Here is a 21,082-nt window from a genome sequence, read left to right as displayed (position 1 = left end):
AAAAATAAAATAATCCCTAATGTCAAAAAGTTTACAGATTAATGTCAATAGTTATATATAAGACAGAATACAGAGGTATTGAGGAGAAGAGATAAGCAAATGAGGCATCAGGAAAGGCCTCATGTAGGAATGGTGCTTAAGCCAAGTTTAAAGTAAATTAGGAATTCTGAGAGACAAAGATGAGGAGGGAGGGCATTCCAGGTATGAAAGCAGTCAGGGCAAATGCATGGAGGCAAGAAATGGAGTGCTATGTATACAACCAGTCTGGCTGAGCCACAGTTTGCATGGATACACATTCAGGGTGGAAAAGTAGGATAGAATTGTAAAAAACTTTTAACTGCCAAACACAGGAGTTTATATTTGATGTTGATGTAACAGAGAACCATAGGAGTTACGGAAGGAATGGCATGGTCAGATAGTCCCTTCATGAAAATCAGTTTGGTAGCTATGTAAAGGATGGATTGGAGACAAAGAGACTTCGAGACATGGACTAAACTAGATACTAGTGGAATAGCTGAACTCTTAAGAGTATTGTTTAATAGTCTGATGTCCACTTGGAAGGATGTTTCCAGCAGAGTGCCTCTGGGATCCATTTTGACCCAGTGCTGTTTAACTTGAATCAATGACTTGAGAAGCATAGAGGATAATGCTTCTCAACTGTATAGAAGATACAAAGCTGGAAAGATAATATTATGATGCCAAACAGGATGTCAAAAGATCCTGACTAGCCAAGTCTAAAGTGTGAGGAAAAATACCTCCATCCCACCACAGCACCCCAACGGTGGACACTGCAGAGTAGTAAGGTCCTATCTAATGGGCTGGCTGGCTTGGTATCCCCTGGTGTCAACCTGAGCATCACTGCCACAGAGGGAGGGAGGAGCTGGGGGGGGGGGGGGTTATAAGGCTCTTATAGGAAGGGAAAAGGCTCTTTACTTCTGCTCTTGAACAGATGGGCTCCCTGGGCTGGTGCATGGCAATTAGCAGTCAGCATGGAGGGAACCATGCTGGGCTGAAACCTAAGACCAGATCTACCTTAAATTAGTTAAGCTAAATCACTCTCTCACACCTCTCATTCTCTCATTTTATTAATAAACACTTAAAACTCTGGCCAGACCCTATTTTATTCCTAACACTAATAAGATGAATTTCAAGAAGTCTTACACTTAGATTAAAAAAAAAAATAAACTTCACAGGGACAGGATGAGTGAGGTATACTTAGACAGTAGTTCCTGTTTTAAAAAAATCTGAGATTTTAGTGGGCTACAAACTCAATATGAAACAATAGTACAATATGGAAGTCTAAAAAGCTAATACAACTTAGGTTGAAATGAAAGGTCTGGCTTCCAGACATGACAGAGCTACTGAACTCTGCCCTAATGAGAATATTACTAATATAATTTAGGCTGCATTAAGAAAAGCACTGTGTTCAAGACTAGGGAGTTAAGAGTTCTGCTGTCCTCGTTAGACTAAATCTGGAGTGCTGTCAAGATCTGGACTTCTCATTTCAAATAGCATAATGATCATATAACTTAACCTTTCTAGGCTTCAATTTCCTTAGTGTAAAATTATGAGTTTGGACTACATGGCCTCTAAAGTATGTCAGAATTTTAGTTTGTGAGTAATTATATTTAGGGCCCTTAAGTAACATTCAGATTACTATGTCTACATGATACTTTTATGAAAATGAAATTTCCATGGAAATTTTAGTATGCAAAAATTGCATACCTAAAACTAAATGTAGTTGAATAAAGAATGAACATGATTCAGGTCATAAGTTTAAGGAACAGAAAATATGTTGGCATCATTTATCTCTTAATTGGGCTGGGAGAAGGAAAGAAAATGTTAGCTCTGATTTTTTTTTAAGTGATGAGAGAACAGTCAATCTAATCAATTAATAAGCATTTACAAAGTACCTACTGTGTTTCGGGTGAGGAAGTAGGTCTAGTCTAATATTCTTGTTTTTATTAAGTAAGAGACTGATATCATTCAAATGACAGTTACAATCAAAATTGGTATAGTATTTATGATAATAATTCATTTACTCACCTAACATATGTAAGATTAAATCTGATGGGTAGTTGAAAATCAAGCTGAATAGTGGCACATTGGTGGTACCTGCCAATAGCATCTTTGATTTTGATGTCAATCTGAAAATTAAATTATTTTTTGTAAGATAAAAAGGATTTTTCAACCCCCTTTTCATAAGTTGTTTGAGAAGGAATTTGTTTTACTTACTTTGGGTCCATAAAATGCTCCATCTCCTGGGTTTAATTTCCATGGTTTTCCAAATTCCTTCAAGCTGTTTTGAAGTTGCTAATATATATAAAAAAGAAGAGAACACTATAATCCCTTATTGCATGGTAGTTGTGAAGAGTGAATCAAACTTCCTTTGTCGATCAATAAGTAATTTTTAAGTTATTTTTAAGTTAATCAATCAAAAACTTAAGCACCCCTACTTAACACTAAGTAAGAGTGTTCGCAAGGGGCAGCTGGGTAGCTCAGTGGATTGAGAGCCAGGCCTAGAGACAGGAGGTCCTAGGTTCAAATCTGGCCTCAGACACTTCCCAGCTGTGTGACCCTGGGCAAGTCACTTGACCCCCATTGCCTACCCTTACCAATCTTCCACCTATAAGTCAATACACAGAAGTTAAGGGTTTAAAATTAAAAAAAAAAAAAAAAAAAAAAAAAAAAAGAGTGTTCACAAGTCACTTGCTAAAGTGGGTGACAACTCCAAAGGCCACAGCCCTGTCCCTGGGCAGTGCTAGGCAAACTGAAAGACTGCAATTGGTTCCTGTAAAGTGGAGGAAGGGACAGGAAGTGATGTAGAAAACGGACTATAAAAAGTCCTGAACTTCCTGTCCAAGGGACTTGGGCTTGACTTTGGTCTTTGGCTTCACTTCAAGCTGGGACTTTGGCTCTTGGACTGCTTCTTGGAGGACTGCTCCTGGATCTTCTCCTTTGGACTTCAGTACTGTAGGACTTCGCCTTTAGTAGGTTAATAGCTGGCCTTCTTTTCCTGGTTTCTGGAGAGATTGGTTCCCGAGAGGTCTTCCTTTCCTAGAGAAGGTTGCATTGGTAGAACCCTTCCTGAGGACACCACCAGACTTCTGGCTGAGAATTACCAGAAAACCCACCTGGGAACAAGGAACGTGGAGAAGCCCTGCCAGGGCTGAGCCCCACACCAGAGCAGTGCTTAGGGTGATAGGCTAGATAATTCTCTGCTTTCTTCTTACATTTTCCCACTTTCACTCTTTCCACCTCTTTGTAAATAAAGCTACCAAAGATCATTTTGACTTTAGTTATAATATCTTTAAATCAGCGACCACAATATTACTAAAGAATCTTCATATTAGCATAAAACATAAATTTTAAATTCTTACAGTAGTTTTATTTTTTCCATGTTGTATGCAGGATGCTTCAAAAAAATTATATTGAATATGCATGTCACTTGGGAGTTTAAGCAAGAATCATCAGTAAAGAGAGTGCATTTAATATGTATATCAATTTATTTTACTACATTTATTTATTTTGTCCTGATCTCCTTGGGAAATTGACCCAGCAATGGTATTGCTAGGTCTAAGAGTATACACAACTTTATAACTCTCTGGGTGTCATTCCAAATTGCTCTCGAAAATGGCTGGTTCAATTCACAATTCCACCAACTGTGTTGTTAGTCCTAATTTTTCCACGTCCCTTCTAACATTTGTCATTTTGCCTTCTGTCATTTTAGCCAATCTGAAGGGTATGAGAAAATATCTCAAAATTGTTTTGGCTTGTATTTCTTTAATCAGTAGTGATTTCAGGAATTTTCCATATTGTTAGAATTAAAATTCTCTGGAGATTGTATATTAATTTATAATTATTTATTGGATAATGAAAGTTGGAGAGAGATAAAGGCATAGTCACTGGCTACAAGTTTGCTGCTCATCTCCTATCTCCCTTTGTTAGCCAAGAGAGGACAGGAAGAGTCAAAAGGCCAGCATGCTCCTACCTACCCCAGAGGCCATGCACAAGCTGCCCCACCAGGCAAGTCCCCAGACACAGTAAGCAAGCGAATACCTTGCTGCTTCCTCAATCCCTAACTCACTCCTTCTGAGTCTCCATGGTTAGACAGACTTGACCTCAGTCCTGGTCAGAGGCCAGTCTTCTAAGGCTAGGAACCTTGTGGGACAAAAGGGAAGTATTCAGGAAGCAGGGGAGCCAAAATGGATTTTCAAAGCTTTCCTTTATAAAAGGAAATAGAGATACAAATTTATATTAAGTTCACACAGTATGCCTATATATATGTCTTTCTCTGATCATATCTTTTGCCCATTCATCAACTTGGGGATGGCTCTTACTGTTAAAAATTTGACAAAGTTCTCTATATATTTTAGATATGTGATCTCTATCCAAGAGGCTATCTCTAAATTTTTTTTTCCTAATTTTCTGTTTTCCTTCTAACCTTGCCAATATTTTTTATTTATATAAAAACTTTTCAAACTTTAAAACATGAATAAATACAAAATGATGATCAAATCACTGAGTAAATTCTCATGATGTGTAAAATAACCCACAAGCCACCTGGCCTGGCTTATAAACAATAATGGGAAGATAAAGTAAATAATAATGGGAAAAGAAATAATAATGGAAAAAATGCCATTACAAAGTAATCAGTACTCAAAAGGAACTAAATAAAAGGAAATGGCAATTTTTTTTGATTTGTACCTCTTCAGCGTGGTTCCATATTTCAATTTCTCCTAGGAAGTTTTCAGGCCGTGTAGAAAGATTTAATTGAAAGGAAAATCCAAATACTGTATAAACTGATTGTAAAAATTCTAAGCATCCCTTCATTTCTTCTTCAATCTGAAATTTAACCAAATGGAGAATTTAAAATAAATACTTTATGTTAAATATTGCTACCTATTATTTCTTCAAAACTACTGAAATATTTTTAAAATTAGAAAAATGTCCAAAATTGCAGTATGTTTCTAGACAATTCACTTTATCACACACTACTAAAATTACATACCCCAATGAAATTACTTATGAGCATCCAAGTGGCCTAGTGGATAGAGCACTGGGATGGAATCAGAAAGGCCTGAGTTCAAATCTGGCCTCAGACACTTTCTACATGTGCAACCCCAGGCAAGTCACTTAATTCTGTGGCCTCAGTTTCCTCATCTGTAAAATGAGCTGGAGAAGGAAATGGCAAACCACTCCAGTATCTTTACCCAAGAAAACCCCAAATGGGGTTACAAAGAGTCAGACATGATTGAAGTGATTCAACAACAACTAAAATTACTTGTTGGATTACTTTAGCTGGTAATTGGGCTTATTAAAAAAGCATATAGTAAGTGCATTTCTGAAATAAAATTTCTAAGAAATCTCTAGTAATTATCACTCTTTCTATGCTTCACAGTTTCATTATTATTGATGTTTATATCTCAGAAAATGAGCTTTTAGTTATAAGTAATTCCAGAAAAATAGAAACAATGGACAAAATATTCATAAAACCATGATCAATTAAAATGAAAGTTACCATTTTAGAAGGAAGATGAAAAGACTAAAACAAGAGAAAAATATAATACAGATTGCTATTCCATTGATTCAGTTCGGCTTTGTATTTTTGCTTACTTGCTCCATCATGCAAAAAATGTGTGCATCATCCTGCTGGAATCGTCGGACACGAGTTAAACCACTTAAAGTTCCAGACAGTTCATTTCTGTGAAGGACCCCAAAATCCGCTAGTCTGATAGGCATTTCCCTCCAGGAACGTGGACGATGAGCAAACATCAAACTGGAAGAGATGCAGTTATATGAAAGTTTTACATAACACAGAACAAAGCAAGTGATTTTCTAAATAATATCAGCCTAAAATTGAAATTCAAGATGAGAATCTTGAATTTTCCGACCTGCTTTGAGGCGACAGGATAATGACATTCATTTCTTATGAGTTTTAGTCACAGCATCAGATTGAGGCTAATTGATTGAGATTAAGTCATATTAAATAGATAGCCAAAAGGATTCCTCATCTCCGGAAAGCTCTTCTAACTCCATGTTCCTAGAATATCCCAATTTTTCTACAACCTATCATTTGAGAGCTCATTAAGACTATCATTTAAGCCTCATAATTGTATTATATACCATCTCCTCTATGAGAGAGAGAGAGAGAGAGAGAGAGAGAGAGAGAGAGAGAGAATGATGAAAGCAACTTAAATGTAGGTATTGTTTCATGTTTTGATTTTTGAATCATTCATCATTTGAATCAACCAGCATAGGGCCTAACACATAGCAGATACTTAATAAATGCTGGTTGATTGACAAAATTCAAGTATAAGAATAAAAATTATTTCCTAAGAAGAATCTCCCTCACAACCATCAAAACAAAAACTTCAAACTTTCCGGTTATCTTTCTACTCTTGCCATGATTAATCATGTTTTAAAGTAGAAGTTATGAAATAAACCAATTAAAATTTTACCAAGAATCTTTTTAAAAGACCTCATCAGAAGAAATTACATAAACAAAAAAAGTAACACATAAATGTAAGACATTCATAAAACATATTCACAAAGATACATAAAGTTAAATATTAATTTTAATAAGCTTGACCATTTTAAATTAGACTGAAAATACTAACCAGTGCCCTGGACAGTTCATGGGTTTAAGTGCAAATGTCTCCTTCTCAATATCAAAAGAAAACATATTTTCGCTATAATGCTGCCAGTGACCTGATGTTTCCCAGAGTTTACTGTTGTAGACATTAGGAGATATGACTTCTGTAAAATTACGCCGATGATATTCCTCCTACAAAATACATTAAGTTAAAGAAGAAAATTAAAGAGTAAATCTCATTCAAGCAAAATAAGACTAACAATGTATATTTTTATCACTTATGATCATATCCAACATTAATCATTGGCTAAATGAGCCTTTGCTTTAAGAAACAGTAAAATGCTATAAATCCAAATTCCAAATGATCAGAAAATTGTATGTTCCTTTACTCTATTTTTTTAAAAGGGACAAATTACAATTATACAAGAAGATATAAGGGAATAAATTTTTTTGATATAGTGGACTTTTTTTTTTTGGCATTTCAACCAACACATCAATTACTTAGCATATGTAACATTCCACATCTAAAGTTCTCCACCTCTCCAATGCAAGGAGGAAGGTGCACTTTTTAAAGATTTTTTTAAAAATTAATTCCTAGGGTACAACATGGGGTAAAGCCCATTGCCCTATGCATTATCCACCTAGAATATGATTCAAAGATTACTAAATCTCATAATGATGACTCTAAGGTCATAATTACAACAAAAGATCCTGCTGTGCTTTTGAATAATACAAAAATATTTTTATCTGTCATGGTTCTATGTTAAACATTTCATTGCAATCTAATTTTTTAAAACTAAAATCCATCTATGGGTTACTATATATGCTAATTTTCAATTAACTAAAATAGTAATTATTAATACCTTTTCTCTGACTATTCTAGACTAAAAAGTAATATACTTTATATTCTTTGGATAGTTTGTGACCAAGATTCATTATGCCTAAATTCCATGTCTTTGCTACTTTTTAATTTTAAAGGTTTTTCTTTGGGGTAGGAAAAAAACTGAAAAATTTTAAACTATAAAAATTTAAGTGGTGAAAGTTTATTACCTAAAAGTAGAAAGCTCTCCCCATATATATGGTAATAATGATTAATGATAGAAAATAATAACTGACACGTGTCATTTTGAAAACAATTTACATACATTATTGTATTTCATCAACTAATGAAGTCTACCATAGAACACCTGTTTCCCAACAATTCCCATAATGGAATCACTGGAGATGAGAATTAGCTCTCAAGAAGATCTTTCTCTTGAATTCTTTTTGTTTTTAGAGCAAGAAAGCCTGTGCATATTGGACTTTTGGGCAACATGTATAATGAAATGCTCTAATCCTCTGTACCTAATACAGAATTTTTTCTTCTTTCTTCTTTGCATGGGAAGTACTATAAGTGCCTATTATTTGCAAAACACCAAATCACTTCTGTTTAATGGTCCCTTACTGTCTAATAAGTAAATTTTGAACTCCTTTGCTGCTATTCAAGAGAGAATTAAATTACTCTACATTTCCAGTCTTATCTCATAATAAATTCCCCTTTATGTAAGAGCCCAGATGAACTGTACTACTTTCCAGTCACTCCCACATCCCCACATTTCCCCAGTTCTCTGTATTTGTTTACCCCGATATCTGTGTCTAAGATGTTTTCCTTCTCTCTTATCCATTTAGGTCCAAATGAAATGCTACCTTCTTTAGGAAGGCTTCTTTGACTTTGTAAGCAGTAATGACTTTGAACTACTTTATTTGCACTTTTCTAATGTACTCATGTATTGTTTTATACTCTTGTTTTTGTTTATGTGTCTATATCTTCTTACTAGACTAAACTCCACATGGACAAGGCCCATGAGTTATCTAAACTGTGGACTTCATCTAGTGCCTTGCACAATGTACTGGTCTGTACTTAAAATATTTTTGGATGCATATTTTTATAAGGCACTCTCTTAATTTAAGGGAAGAATTCCTATCCAAACAAAGGAAAGAGATAATCACAAAACAACCCAAAAGAGATCATTTTGATTACATGAAATTAAAAAGCATTTTCACAAATAAAATCAATGCAACAAAGATAAAGGAAGCTGTCTGTTAGGAAAAGTGTTTCCCAACAATTATCTTTGATAAGGGTATAGCGTCCAAAATATGTAGAGATCTAACACAAATGTATGTAACCAAGAGCCATTGTTCAATGGGTAAGTGGTCAGAGGATATTGTAGTGCAATAGTGTATTGCACCACAATATAAACAAAAAGCTCTCAAAAGAAAAACTGCAAACTGTAACAATTATATGAAAGACTGATTCGAATGACTCTAACAAGTAAGTGATTTTACTTCAAACCTAGAAAACTGGCAACATAAGATAGGAGTAGTTAATGCTGGAGAGTCTTCCAGAAGACAAGCACACTAATATACTGTTGATGGAGTTGTGCATTGGTATAACCATTCTGGAAAAGCAATTTGGAATTATGCTAAGAAAGTAATGAAAATGTCCATACTCTTTAATCCAGAGATCCCACTAGTAGGCATATATTCCAAGGAGGTTAAATATAGGAGGGAAAAAAATGTTTCATATATACCAACATATTCACCACAGCACTTTTTTTAAATAGAAAAGAACTGGAAACAAAATAGATGCCCATCGATTAGAAAATGGCTAAATTGGGGCAGCTGGGTAGCTCAGTGGATTGAGAGCCAGGGCTAGAGATAGGAGGTCCTAGGTTCAAATCTGGCCTCAGACACTTCCTAGTTGTGTGACCCTGGGCAAGTCACTTAACCCCCATTGCCTACCCTTACCACTCTTCTGCGTTGGAGCCAATACATAGTATTGACTCCAAGACGGAAGGTAAGAGTTAAAAAAAAAAAAGAGAGAGAAAAAATAGCTAAATTGTAGTCCATAAATGCAATGGAACATTGGTGTACATAAACGATGAATTTGAAGGATATGGGGATATAAGGGAAGAATTGAATGAACTAATAGGAAGTAAAGTAAGCTTAAGCAGAAGAATAATAAACATATTGATTATGTCAATGTCAGAGGAATCAGCAACAACTAAAGCAAAATGGAACACTGTTATAACTATAATGGCCAACCTTGGCTCCCAAGAAGAGATGAGCAAATATATCTCCCTCCTTTCTTTGCAGAGGTGGGGAACTTTGTATATAGTTTCAGATCCTGTTGATATGTCAGTTAGTTTTGCCGAATTATTTTTTCTCTCTCTTTTTTTACAAGAGAGAACTCTTTAGGTGGAGAAGGGTAAGGATATATTTTGAAATGAAGACTATATAAAAATAAAAAATGTCAATTAAAAAATTTTAAAGGCATGCTAGGCAACAGATACATAGACAAAATGAAACAATGGTATAATCTATCATTGTCTTTAATGAATATAATTTTGATCTTTGATTTCGTATATAGGTTGGTTTTTTTTTAAACCCTTGTACTTCGGTGTATTGTCTCATAGGTGGAAGATTGGTAAGGGTGGGCACTGGGGGTCAAGTGACTTGCCCAGGGTCACACAGCTGGGAAGTGGCTGAGGCCGGGTTTGAACCTAGGACCTCCTGTCTCTAGGGCTGACTCTCACTCCACTAAGCTACCCAGCTGCCCCCTCGTATATAGGTTTTATATGTAATTTAGAAAATATATGTTTAGGGAAAATCCAAACATTTACATTTTTCTAAAAGAAAAGAAATACTTCAATTTTTAAGAAAAATCAGGTAACAAATTCTTAGGACTGAAAGTTAGATGACTCATGTTCTAATCCTAGCTCTCTGTTCTACGTATATAAGGTTGGGCATATTACCTTACTCCACCCCTCTGGGCTTCAGTTTCCTCATATATAAAATTAAGGAGGTGAACTAGATGATCTTGAAGGTCATTTTTAATTCTAGATCCTACGAAGAAATATTAGCCTGAAAATGACTAACACACTGAAATCAAAATTGTGGTTTGGAATTTTTCTTTACCTATGTTTACTAAAAAAAAAGAAAAATAAAGGGCAAAGGGACTGATATTTCTTAATTTGTGCACTTAAAATCAAGATACTAAATGCTAACAAAGCAATATTGTAAAATATAATAAATCCACTTACTTTTATAAAGTCCATGAGTGTATTATAGATAAAAGCTCCTCTTGGGAGGAAAAAACAGCTTCCAGGGCTCAGATCATGAAAAAAGAAAAGTTCCTGTTCCTACATTAAAATAAGTATATTTCAAGCTTAGTCCTTTTTAAAATTTAAATACTCATAATATGCCAGGTGCAAAACAGAAAATTTCTATTACATAATCCATGCTTCTATATCATCTCATATATGAAAACATAATTCTTTTTAATAGTTTTTAAAATTAGATTTTTCTTTGCATTATTTAACTTTCATTTTTTCTTTTCTTTTATTTTCTTACACATTTTTAGTTTTCTTACTTTGCAATGGCTGATATGGATCCTATGAAGAAATTATTGATTCTTAAAGAATTTTGAAGAAAGAGTAATCATTACCCAACCAATTCAGTTTGAAATGATTTTCTGCATAAGACACTCTTAATTAGAGAGTACCCTATTTGAAGTAAATATTATATAGAATAATTTTAATTATTTAAGAATTATAAGGCTTTTAAAAAAGATAAATACAATTTAAAATCTGTAACAAGTGAATATACAGTGACAGCTGACAAAATATAGGATGTTAATTGTAGTACAGCAAGGATAGAGATTGGAGTGAGACAGTGAGGCATGTATAGGAAATAGTTGGCTATGATTTTGGAAGTCAAACAAAATGGGAAAGTATAAGACAAGGGAAAATTATTTTTAAAAAATTTAACTTTACCTGCACATATTGGGCCTACCAAAGGTGACATGATTAATGCCATTTTATTAGTAGCAATTATATATTTGGGACATACCTTTCCAATTTTCCTATGATCTCTATTTTTTGCTTCTTCTTGAAACTTTTCCCAAGTTTTCATCATCTTATTATCAGGAAAGGATATTCCATAGACTCTTTGCAAAGTCTCCATATCAGCCTTTCCTTCCCAATAGGTTGAGGAATTCTAATATTCAAACAGAAAGGAATGTGTAATATTTCAGCAACCATAACAAACACTTGAGAAATAAAACTACTTTTTAACCCATTTATAATTTAATAATTGTGATATAGATACTGAGGCTGTGAATGAGGCTTTTACTATAGGATTTTATTTTCTTAGTCAAAATCTCTTGCTAAGTATATGCCCCAAGAAGATTAAAAATTTTAAAGTCCAATATACAAGAAAATATTAAAATAACTCATACTAAATTACAGCATATGATGCAACATCATGAAATAATGTAGAAAGAAAAAAATAGAGGTTACATATAATAACTAGTCAAATAAAGATTCCACAAAATATTAAATTTTATTATTCCCAGAAGCAAAAGCAAAGACCAAGTAAAGAAAATGAAATATTTTAAAATAATAGGATGGGCAGATTTTAAAGAAATTCAACAGCCTAGCATTTGATTTGCTTTCTGTTAGTATTAGAAATATAAATCCTTACCTTAAATATTTTTATGGCTTTAATTTTTCCAGTGTGTCTTACATGTGGACCTCTACAAAGGTCAATCAGTGGACCACACCTATAATGAAATTATTGAGATATTCAGTTAGAATTATTGTTATTTTATTCAGCATACCTATATACCACCATGTGTTTTACTGTGTTGGTTTTTATATATTTGTAAAATGTTATAGCAATTTTCTTTTTTTCTTTTCTTTTTTATTGGAGGAGAAACTTTGTTGCCTTTTCCCAATCTTTAAAATCAAATTCTATGTATAAGTTTTCAATATCTGATAGGAAGAAGGTAATGATTTAATCTAAATTTAGAAAACTGCACAGACAAGTTAAATCGCTTGTCCAAAATCACACATGTAGTAAGAATCAGTATTTGAACCCACTCCTTCTGACTCTAATCCAAAACTCCTTCTTCCATGATGCCATGTTGCTTCTCTAGCATATATACCTAGGCCAGATTTCATGAAGAGCAAAACTCCATTTTGAAAATGAACTTTGAATTTTACTGTTTTATATAAAAGTTAATGAAGTTCTGTAAGTTTACTGCTCTCCAGCTTACTGAAATATGACCAAATAGTAATTTACACATGGAAATTAGTTAAATTATTAGAGCATAGAAAACACCATCATCAAAACCTATTTGTGCTAGGTAGTCAACCCATGAACAAAGCGAGTCCCAACATGCATGAAATTTGAATTTTTTATATTTTATGAATAGAGATGATCTGTTCTCCTATACATTGAATATATTTTCACCAATTTCTAAAAACAAAATTTCCAAATATATAAGGCTTACTGAAGTTTAAACATTTAGAGAAGAAGCAAAGTGGAATAGGAAAACCCAGTGTGGTAAAATCAGTGAATTTTTAAAATAATATAAAGAAAATATGTATACTGACATATTTCACGGTTTGTAAGGTTCAAGCTGTTTCTAGTAATATCACCAAATCCATGGCACTGCAAAGCCCTTTCCTGTGAAAAATGATGGAATGGGAGGGAAATTATAAAACAGATTTTATAGCTGCAAGGTGAAGATCAAAGCTCTCACCAAAGGCAGAAGGAAGGCTGGGAAGGTAGAATTGACTTTCACAGAAAAGCTTGCAGATTACCAGCTTGCCTTGTCAAGTGTTGCGCCACTGGCTAGGAAGAGGAGACAAGTCCTTGCCAAATAGTCAGTGAATCACTGGCTGACCCATGTATGCAAAATGTACATCAGTTCCCTTATTCAAAAGGCTGGCACTTTTAATTCTGGGCAATAAGGTAAAAGCACAGTATGGGGCAGAAAAAAGCAACGAGAAAGAACATTGCCAGAACAGAGTGAAAACAGAGGCCTAGTAGTATCTCCTCCTACTTCTCAGAACTTTAGGCTAGAAGGAACCTTGGAGAGCATATTGTACAACCTTTTCATATTATACTTACATTTATCTTTCTTAAGTGTAAAAAATTCTAGCTCATCTAGAGAACACAACTTCAGCTACCAGAAAAGAGGCAGTCAATTTCAACAACTAGAAAAAAAAGGCTTTCCAGTTTTACCTGATAAATGAGAGTAGAGGATGAAAACACTCCACACTAAGGACATTGAGGCCTTACCTAGGTACGCATACTAGTATAGTATTATTTAAAACTATACATATTTTTTCTTCATTCAATCATTTTAATTACATAAGCCAGAGATTTTTAAGTGTGTCCTTAAAAAATGATTTTGTACTTTTAAAAGTACAAAATAATGCCTTAAGAGTGACATTTTTCTAGAGCTTCCTAATAATAGAGAATGTAGTAATGAGCTATTTTTTAATCACATGCCCTTTACCTGTACACTGTGGTAGTTGGAGTGTCAACCTTCTCATTCAGGATGCGGCATTTAAATTTATTATACTACAAAGAAAATATGCATATTATTAACACATAAACTAAATAAAAATAATTATAATCAGGAAAAATATATTAAGTTGAATGTAGAAAAAAGGTCACAGGGTAAAGCTTTATTATTAATTTACCTAAACACAGAGGAACACCAAAAAAACTAATGGCAAAATATTTATTTTGTATGTTCTCTCTTTATTTTTGCATGGCATGAGGTATTTATAGTAAATATCTATTTAGTGGATGTAGCTATGAAAGGACTAATTTCTCAGTGTCATTTTGGCTTCATACCTACAAATATGAAGAAAGAAATATTTGACAAATTCTTCTCCTGTATTAAGATTTTATTGGGCTGTATTCCTTAAAGCAGCCATAACATATGCATTAACAAGTAGAATACTGAAACCATTTTTATAACCCAAATGAACAAATTCCTCACTCTTTGTGCAGTATCTGGAATATGATATTTTTGCTTTTTCTAATGTATAATTTTTAAAATAAAACTTATCAATATAAACAAAGAGGTCATAAGAACACATAGACATAGGCAAAAGATAGGAATGCAGATTTATGCCTATCTTATATTTTAAAAGAAAAACAATGAGAAAACTAAGAAAAAACAGCAAAAATTGAGATTATATATTTAGTTATAAAAAAATAGTTGAATAAAGAAAATGTCCTTACAAAATTAAGCTGGGAAAAAAAAACCAGAAAAATTATTCACTTGCTTATACTTACCTGTCTATCAGAAATAAAAGCTAAGTATCATTCAGGGAAGAATGTGTGATCCTTTATTCCAAAGGACTTAATTTATTTAGTTTTACATGGGAGATTTAACACTTTTCAACAACTTTCTTTCCACCAATAGCTCTAGGATAGACATCCCTCTCTTAATTATTTCAGGAAATACATGGATGCTGGAGTTAAAGATTCTATTCATCTACTCACAGAACCCATTGTCAAATAATCTAAAAAAAAAATTCAGATGTTAAAGAAATTGGGAGGTTTTTTTTGTAATAATTGCTAAAGAATTTACATTATTTTTAAATGCATGAGTTGAAAGCTTTTATATATTAAGAGTGTTTCAATAAATTACCTTAAACATTTCCAAAAGGATTTCTTTTTTGATTTCTAATCTTTCAAAAGGTTGCTTCTCTTTCATAATAGTTTTACACATGTTCTCTAATGTTGGAAATTCTGTACTGGATACTCCTCTAAAGAGAAAATAGTATTTTTGTTTTGTTAACCAGAATAAGAATAAAAGTTAACTTTGAGAAGATTACTCTGTTACATTTTATAAGCACAAAAATTTAGTGGTTTTATCCTTTTAAATTTATGTATAAAAGTAGACATTTCTATTTCACAAATGGAAAAAAAGATTCTATGAACATTTATCTATATCCCAGAAATAATTGATGAGAACAACAAATTATTCTGCTAGCCCGTAAGAAAACAACAAAAGTTTTTTCCCTGTAGCTATAATTTTTTATTCAAGGGACACTGCTGTCTTGACATAACCAAATGTTCTATTAGTTAAACCTTTAAAATTTCTCACTTCAAAGTCAAATTATAGACATTTTTTACTTAGCATTTTTGATGATAAATGAGGTAAAAAGTGAAATAATTTTTTTAAATTCTTACCTTCCGTCTTAGAATCAATACTGTGTATTGGTTCTAAGGCAGAAAAGGTAAGGGTAGGCAATGGTGGTTAAGTGACTTGTCTAGGGTCACACAGCTAGGACGCGTCTGAGGCCACATATGAACTTAGGACCTCCCATCTCTAGGCCTGGCTCTCAATCCACTGAGCCACCTACCCACCCCCTGAAATAATTTTTTTATTTTAGCCTTGCAATTCTAAGCCTGTGATCCTAATACTTGAATAAAATAGTTCTATTATAATTAAGGCAACATTTGCCAAACTTAAAATATAAAAGGTAGAATAAGCAATTTAAATCTTATGTGAAAAACAAATTGAAGCTGAAATCATTACTAACCTTAAAATACCTATAAATATACTGATTTCTGTTTTGGTTCTCATAATTTCCACTTTCTGGAAAATTTCCATTCTGGCCTTCAACTTATCTAAATCATCTTTCCAGGTCCTTCTCAGTTTTTATTTATATGAAGTTCTTTGAAGTCTTCACCAATTCCTCTAGACTATATTTATCTTTCCCTTTCCTGAATTACTGCCTAACTAAATTACGTGTTGATTTGTGTTGTTCTCTACCTGCTTTTTCCCTTTAATAGTCTATCTTGTCAAATTATGATATTTGATGCTCTAAAGGAGTCTGGATAATGAGTGATTAGTTTCCTACTTACAGTCAGAAACCATGAATTGGCTTTCTTTTTTTTTTTTCAGTGTCAAGCATAGTACTAGGCACATAGTAGGTGCTGAAGAAAATGCGTGTTCATGTTTATAAACTAAACACACGTACTTCGTTGTACTTAAGCTAAATTTTCATCATTTCTTTTTATTATACATATGGTTTTAAGAACACAGCATATCTCTCCATAAAAAATTGACCTAAAATAGCTATACAACTAACCTACTATTTAAAATTCAAATTGGCATCCCCAAATTAAAACCAGAATTCAGAATTCTTTAATTAATCTAAGAGTAAGTCGAAGATAACTTCACTGGCCCACTATATCTAACACGGCTTGAGCACTGAGTTGTTTTTCCAGCACTGGTCATAGATTTATGCTAATGTACAGCATCTTACTCCCTACCCTCCAGATGCACTGCTGACTCATCTCCATGAACTTTCTTTACCATGTTCACAAACCTGAGTACCTTCTCAGAAAGTCAGTCAATAAACACTTTTTAAAAGCCCTTCCTTCTGTCTTAGAATAGATCCCGAGTATCGGCATCAAGGCAAAAGAGTGGTAAGGGCTTGGGGAATGGGAGTAAGTGACTTGCCCAGGGTCACACAGTTAGGAAGTATCTGAGATCAAATTTGAACCCAGGTCCTTCTAATTCCAGACCTGGTATTCACTGTGCTACCTACCTGCCCCTCAATAAGTATTTATTAAACTATGTTGCAAGCATTGTGCCAGGCTTCTCCTCCCCACCTCCTTCAACTTTTCAGCTGCCTTTTGTGTTGTCCTCCCATTCGAATATAAGCTCCTTGTTAGAATGCAGAGCAAAATATACTATTTTTCACTTTATTTTATTTGTGTTTTTATCTTGGGATTTGGGTTTTATATGAGTATTCTCTTAAAACAATGAACAATATGGAAATATGGTTTCTATGATAATACATGTATAACCCAGATCAAATTGCTTACTACCTCCAAGAGCGGGGAGGGAAGGAGATAATTTGTATAACTTCAAAAAAACATATGTAGAAAATTGTTATTACATGTAATTCAGAAAATAAAATATTTTTTAAAAAGAAAAAAGAATGTGAGCTCCTTGAGAGCAAGGACTATTTTTCTTTCTGCTTGCATGTCTACTAGTAGCACTTAGCATTGTGCTTGGTGCAGAAGAAGCACTTAGTAAATGCTTATTAACTGACTACATAACCAGGCCCAGCCTCGTTCCTAAGTGCGAGTCCTACATCTCCGGTTCCTTTTGTTATCTCTTAAGGTCCCCTTAAGGTCCCCTCTACACACAGTTCCCGAGCACCATGCCTCTGTGCACTCTTAGATGCATTTCTGTTCATGTTTAAAGCAGAACACAAATGCTACTTCCTCAAGAACTTGTCACGGATTTCCACCCACCCCAAATTCCTTCATTCACAAGTATTTCTTAAGCAGTTTCTATGGATCTAGCATTTGGCTATGCTGTTGCTAACTGTTTTCTCTCCTTGGATTTCACAAAGCACTCTATTTCTACATTTTGAATGCACTTATATAGTATTTTGTAATCAGGTTTTTGCATGTGTGTGTGTATATATATATATATATATATGTGTGCATATATATATATTTTGACCCCCTTCCAGACTCTAAGCCTCTTCAAAATATCTTTAAATTAAACTCATCTTACCCAATTATCTAGCACAGTGATCTGCATATGTTAAATCTTTAATGTTTCTTTAACTAAAATGAATATCCTCCAAAAAATGATAAAAAATATTCTTACATTCATCAGTATAACTGATATTTAATATACTCACAGTAAGCACTAAATTAACCAAATATTACCTGTCTTCAATGAACATATCATAATAAAATCCATTTTCAATAGGTGGGCCATAACATAAGCAGCCTCCATAATAACTTTCCATTGCTTCTCCAAGAATATGAGCACTAGAATGCCAGTATACCTATGGACCATATAAAGAAAGCATCCATATTGTTTAAAAATCTCATTAATAAAAATAGCTGACACTGATATAGCAAATACAATATTTAAGGGCTGTGAAGCATTTTACATATATTATCTCATATAATCTTCCCCAAAACCCCATAGAGATCCAAAAAGTACTTAGTAATGCTCTCCCAACAGTAGACTAGAATCAAGGTCTTAAATATGGCAGAAGAATAAACAGATAAAACGCTGACATGGTATCCATAATGGGACTTAACAAAGGTTCAATAAAAAAAAATCAGTTGCCTTTTCAGTAATAATGTTGTGTTGCGGAAGAGAACAAGAAATTCAGTCTTCTGCTCCTGCACGTGGGGAAAAGGAAGCTCTTCTCTATCCTGTCTGGTACTCAGCCCCCTTGATGTCTGCCATCTAGCACCATGGCTGAGTTGCTCTTCCTATGGAATCAGATTAAGGCCTGAAGCTGTGATTTCAATAGTATAAAAAACTTCCTTGGGAGGAAATTCTGTATTAATGCAGGCTAACACTCTTCTCCTAGCCTTGAGAGTTGTCTAGAGTATTAGGCTATAGGAGAGGTTATTCAATCAGTGTTGTTCTAGAGGTAGGACTTGAAATTCAAGTGTTCCTGGTTCTAAGATTGGTTCTACTATGGAAGGCCATGTATCTAATTGCCAGAGTCATCCTCAATCAGTAAATGATACTATTACAGGGACCATCTCTCTTTTTTATTTTTTTAAGCCCTTACCCTTTTTTCTTAGATATCAGTTCTAAGGAAGAAGAGCAGTAAGGGGTAGGCAATAGGGATTAAGTGACTTGCCCAGGGTCACACAGATGGGAAGTGTCTAAGGTCACTTTTGAACCCAGGACCTTGCATCTTTAGGCCTAGCTCCCTAACTCTGATACTTAGCTGTCCCTGAAATCATATCTTATTTATCTTTGTATTTTCCTCAGCAATTTTCACTTAATAAATATTTGTTCCTCTTCACCTTTGCTTCTAAGAATCTTTAGCTTCCTTCAAAGTTCATCTCAACTGCCTCCTTCTATGGAGGCCTTTCTTAATGTCCTTATTATACATTGTATATATTGCATATGTTAAATTTAGGAAAAGTTAAACTTGTAAACCCTTGGGATATTACCAGAAAGTTCAAATCAGTCCGACAAGGTTAACCATCAAAATTCCTAGACAGCTCTGACACTAAGACATTTGTGATAAACATGACACATATTATAATTTATGTTACACGTACAAACAATATACATGTATTTTATTGCCCAGGGTCACATAGCTAATAAATGTCAGGAACAGTCATCTTTATGAGTTCAAATCTTGCCTCAGGCATTTATTGACTATATGACCCTGGAACAGTCACTTAACCCTGTTTGCTTCAGTTCTTCATATGTAAAAAGGCAATAGAAAACCTCTCAAGTATCTTTGCCAAGAAAACCTCAAAAGAAGTCATGAAGAATCAGATATGGCTGAAAACAACTAAACAATAATGATATGTTGAAAAGGTATCATCAACACAAGCATAACTGATAAGGAATAGCTGAATGAACCAAGAAATGTTTAGCCTGGAGAAAAGAAGACTAAGGCAGGACATAGTAGTTTTGAAGGAATATCATAGAGAAGAGGAAGTGGGCTTAATTCTACTTGGTCTCAGGTCATAAAGTGGAAGTTATAGGGAGGCAAAGTTTAGCTCAGTCTATGAAAATATCTGCTAACAATTACAGCTGCCCAAAAATAGAACAGGCTATGTGGAAGTATATTCCTCTATTTCCTCTTTAGAATACAAAATTAGGGAAGATGTTGAATCTTTCATTTACAGTAGAGAGCTAATTGTAGGTATATTTCACTCTTCATGCTAGATGTCTTCTGAGATTAGTCAATTAAGTTCCTTTAAAGGAATTTTTTATAATAAAGGAATTTGGTTTTTTAAACAAATCTTGAAATTAATTTTCTAAAATAAGGAATGCTTTAATAAAGTAACTAATAAAGCCTTAATTAAATAGTTCTGCACATTTGGATTTTGTATAATGGCTTTCCTTAAAACATAGGATGCTGGTACAATGCTGCCTATCAATGGGCATTCAACAAATGTTCATTTATTGACTAGCATTTAAAGTCATGTTTTGCTGGCAGTGAGTCACGGGAATACTATAAACATACCCAAGAACAAAGATGCTCTGTTAACATAATCAAAGAGACATTATGTTCATAAGAAGAGGGGAAAGTATAAGATGTAAATAAGTGTCTATGAAAAGCTCTAGAATTAAATGGATCTCAATTTAATCCTTGTTCACAAGGAAAATTAAGAAGAAACTGATCAGTCTACAAAAAAGGTTCAACAGCCTTTTGGGAAGAAAAAAAATGCTTGAAAGAAAAATTAAGAACTTTTCCCAAGGTCTCTATTTTATATCTCTCATATTTCTAAATATTATAATAAGACTCAGTTCTCTATAATGATATTTCATTCATCTAAATTTATGGCAAAACAAATAAACAAAATTCTAAATTTAGACATGATCATAAAACCTTTTAAAATTGGTTATTAAATTTGAAATGGATAAAGTATCTAAATATAAAAAGTCACTTTAAAAGCCTTTGTACAAATAAAATTCATGCAGTTAAAATCAAAAGAAAATATATCAGAGGGTAAATTTCCATTTTATGTCTTGGATAAAAGTCCAATATCCAAATCCCATAGGAATGTGACACAAATAACATAAAATTAAGTCATTCACCAAAATTTGGTCAAATGACATAAACAATTTCAAAAGAAATTTTAAAAAATCAATAGCCTTCTTAAAAATGT

General features: G+C 33.6%; 1 protein-coding gene across 2 annotated transcripts in view; it reads right to left on the bottom strand.

Moving 5' to 3' along the window:
* TARS3 (threonyl-tRNA synthetase 3) overlaps positions 1 to 21,082 on the bottom strand; it is a 39,151-nt gene that overhangs the window by 6,079 nt on the left and 11,990 nt on the right. For both annotated transcript variants that reach the window (XM_044665402.1, XM_044665403.1), the window contains exons 5-15: positions 18,146 to 18,267; positions 15,093 to 15,210; positions 13,944 to 14,008; positions 12,119 to 12,197; positions 11,486 to 11,632; positions 10,678 to 10,776; positions 6,621 to 6,787; positions 5,617 to 5,779; positions 4,708 to 4,845; positions 2,236 to 2,313; positions 2,047 to 2,147 (exon numbers count right to left, since the gene is read on the bottom strand). In XM_044665402.1, coding sequence (XP_044521337.1) covers positions 2,047 to 2,147; positions 2,236 to 2,313; positions 4,708 to 4,845; positions 5,617 to 5,779; positions 6,621 to 6,787; positions 10,678 to 10,776; positions 11,486 to 11,632; positions 12,119 to 12,197; positions 13,944 to 14,008; positions 15,093 to 15,210; positions 18,146 to 18,267 — 1,277 coding nt within the window. The remainder of the gene's footprint in view (positions 1 to 2,046; positions 2,148 to 2,235; positions 2,314 to 4,707; positions 4,846 to 5,616; positions 5,780 to 6,620; positions 6,788 to 10,677; positions 10,777 to 11,485; positions 11,633 to 12,118; positions 12,198 to 13,943; positions 14,009 to 15,092; positions 15,211 to 18,145; positions 18,268 to 21,082) is intronic.

Source organism: Gracilinanus agilis, chromosome 2 (genome assembly GCF_016433145.1).
Source record: "Gracilinanus agilis isolate LMUSP501 chromosome 2, AgileGrace, whole genome shotgun sequence".
Lineage (NCBI taxonomy): Eukaryota > Metazoa > Chordata > Mammalia > Didelphimorphia > Didelphidae > Gracilinanus > Gracilinanus agilis.
This window is presented reverse-complemented; position numbering and strand designations above follow the sequence as displayed.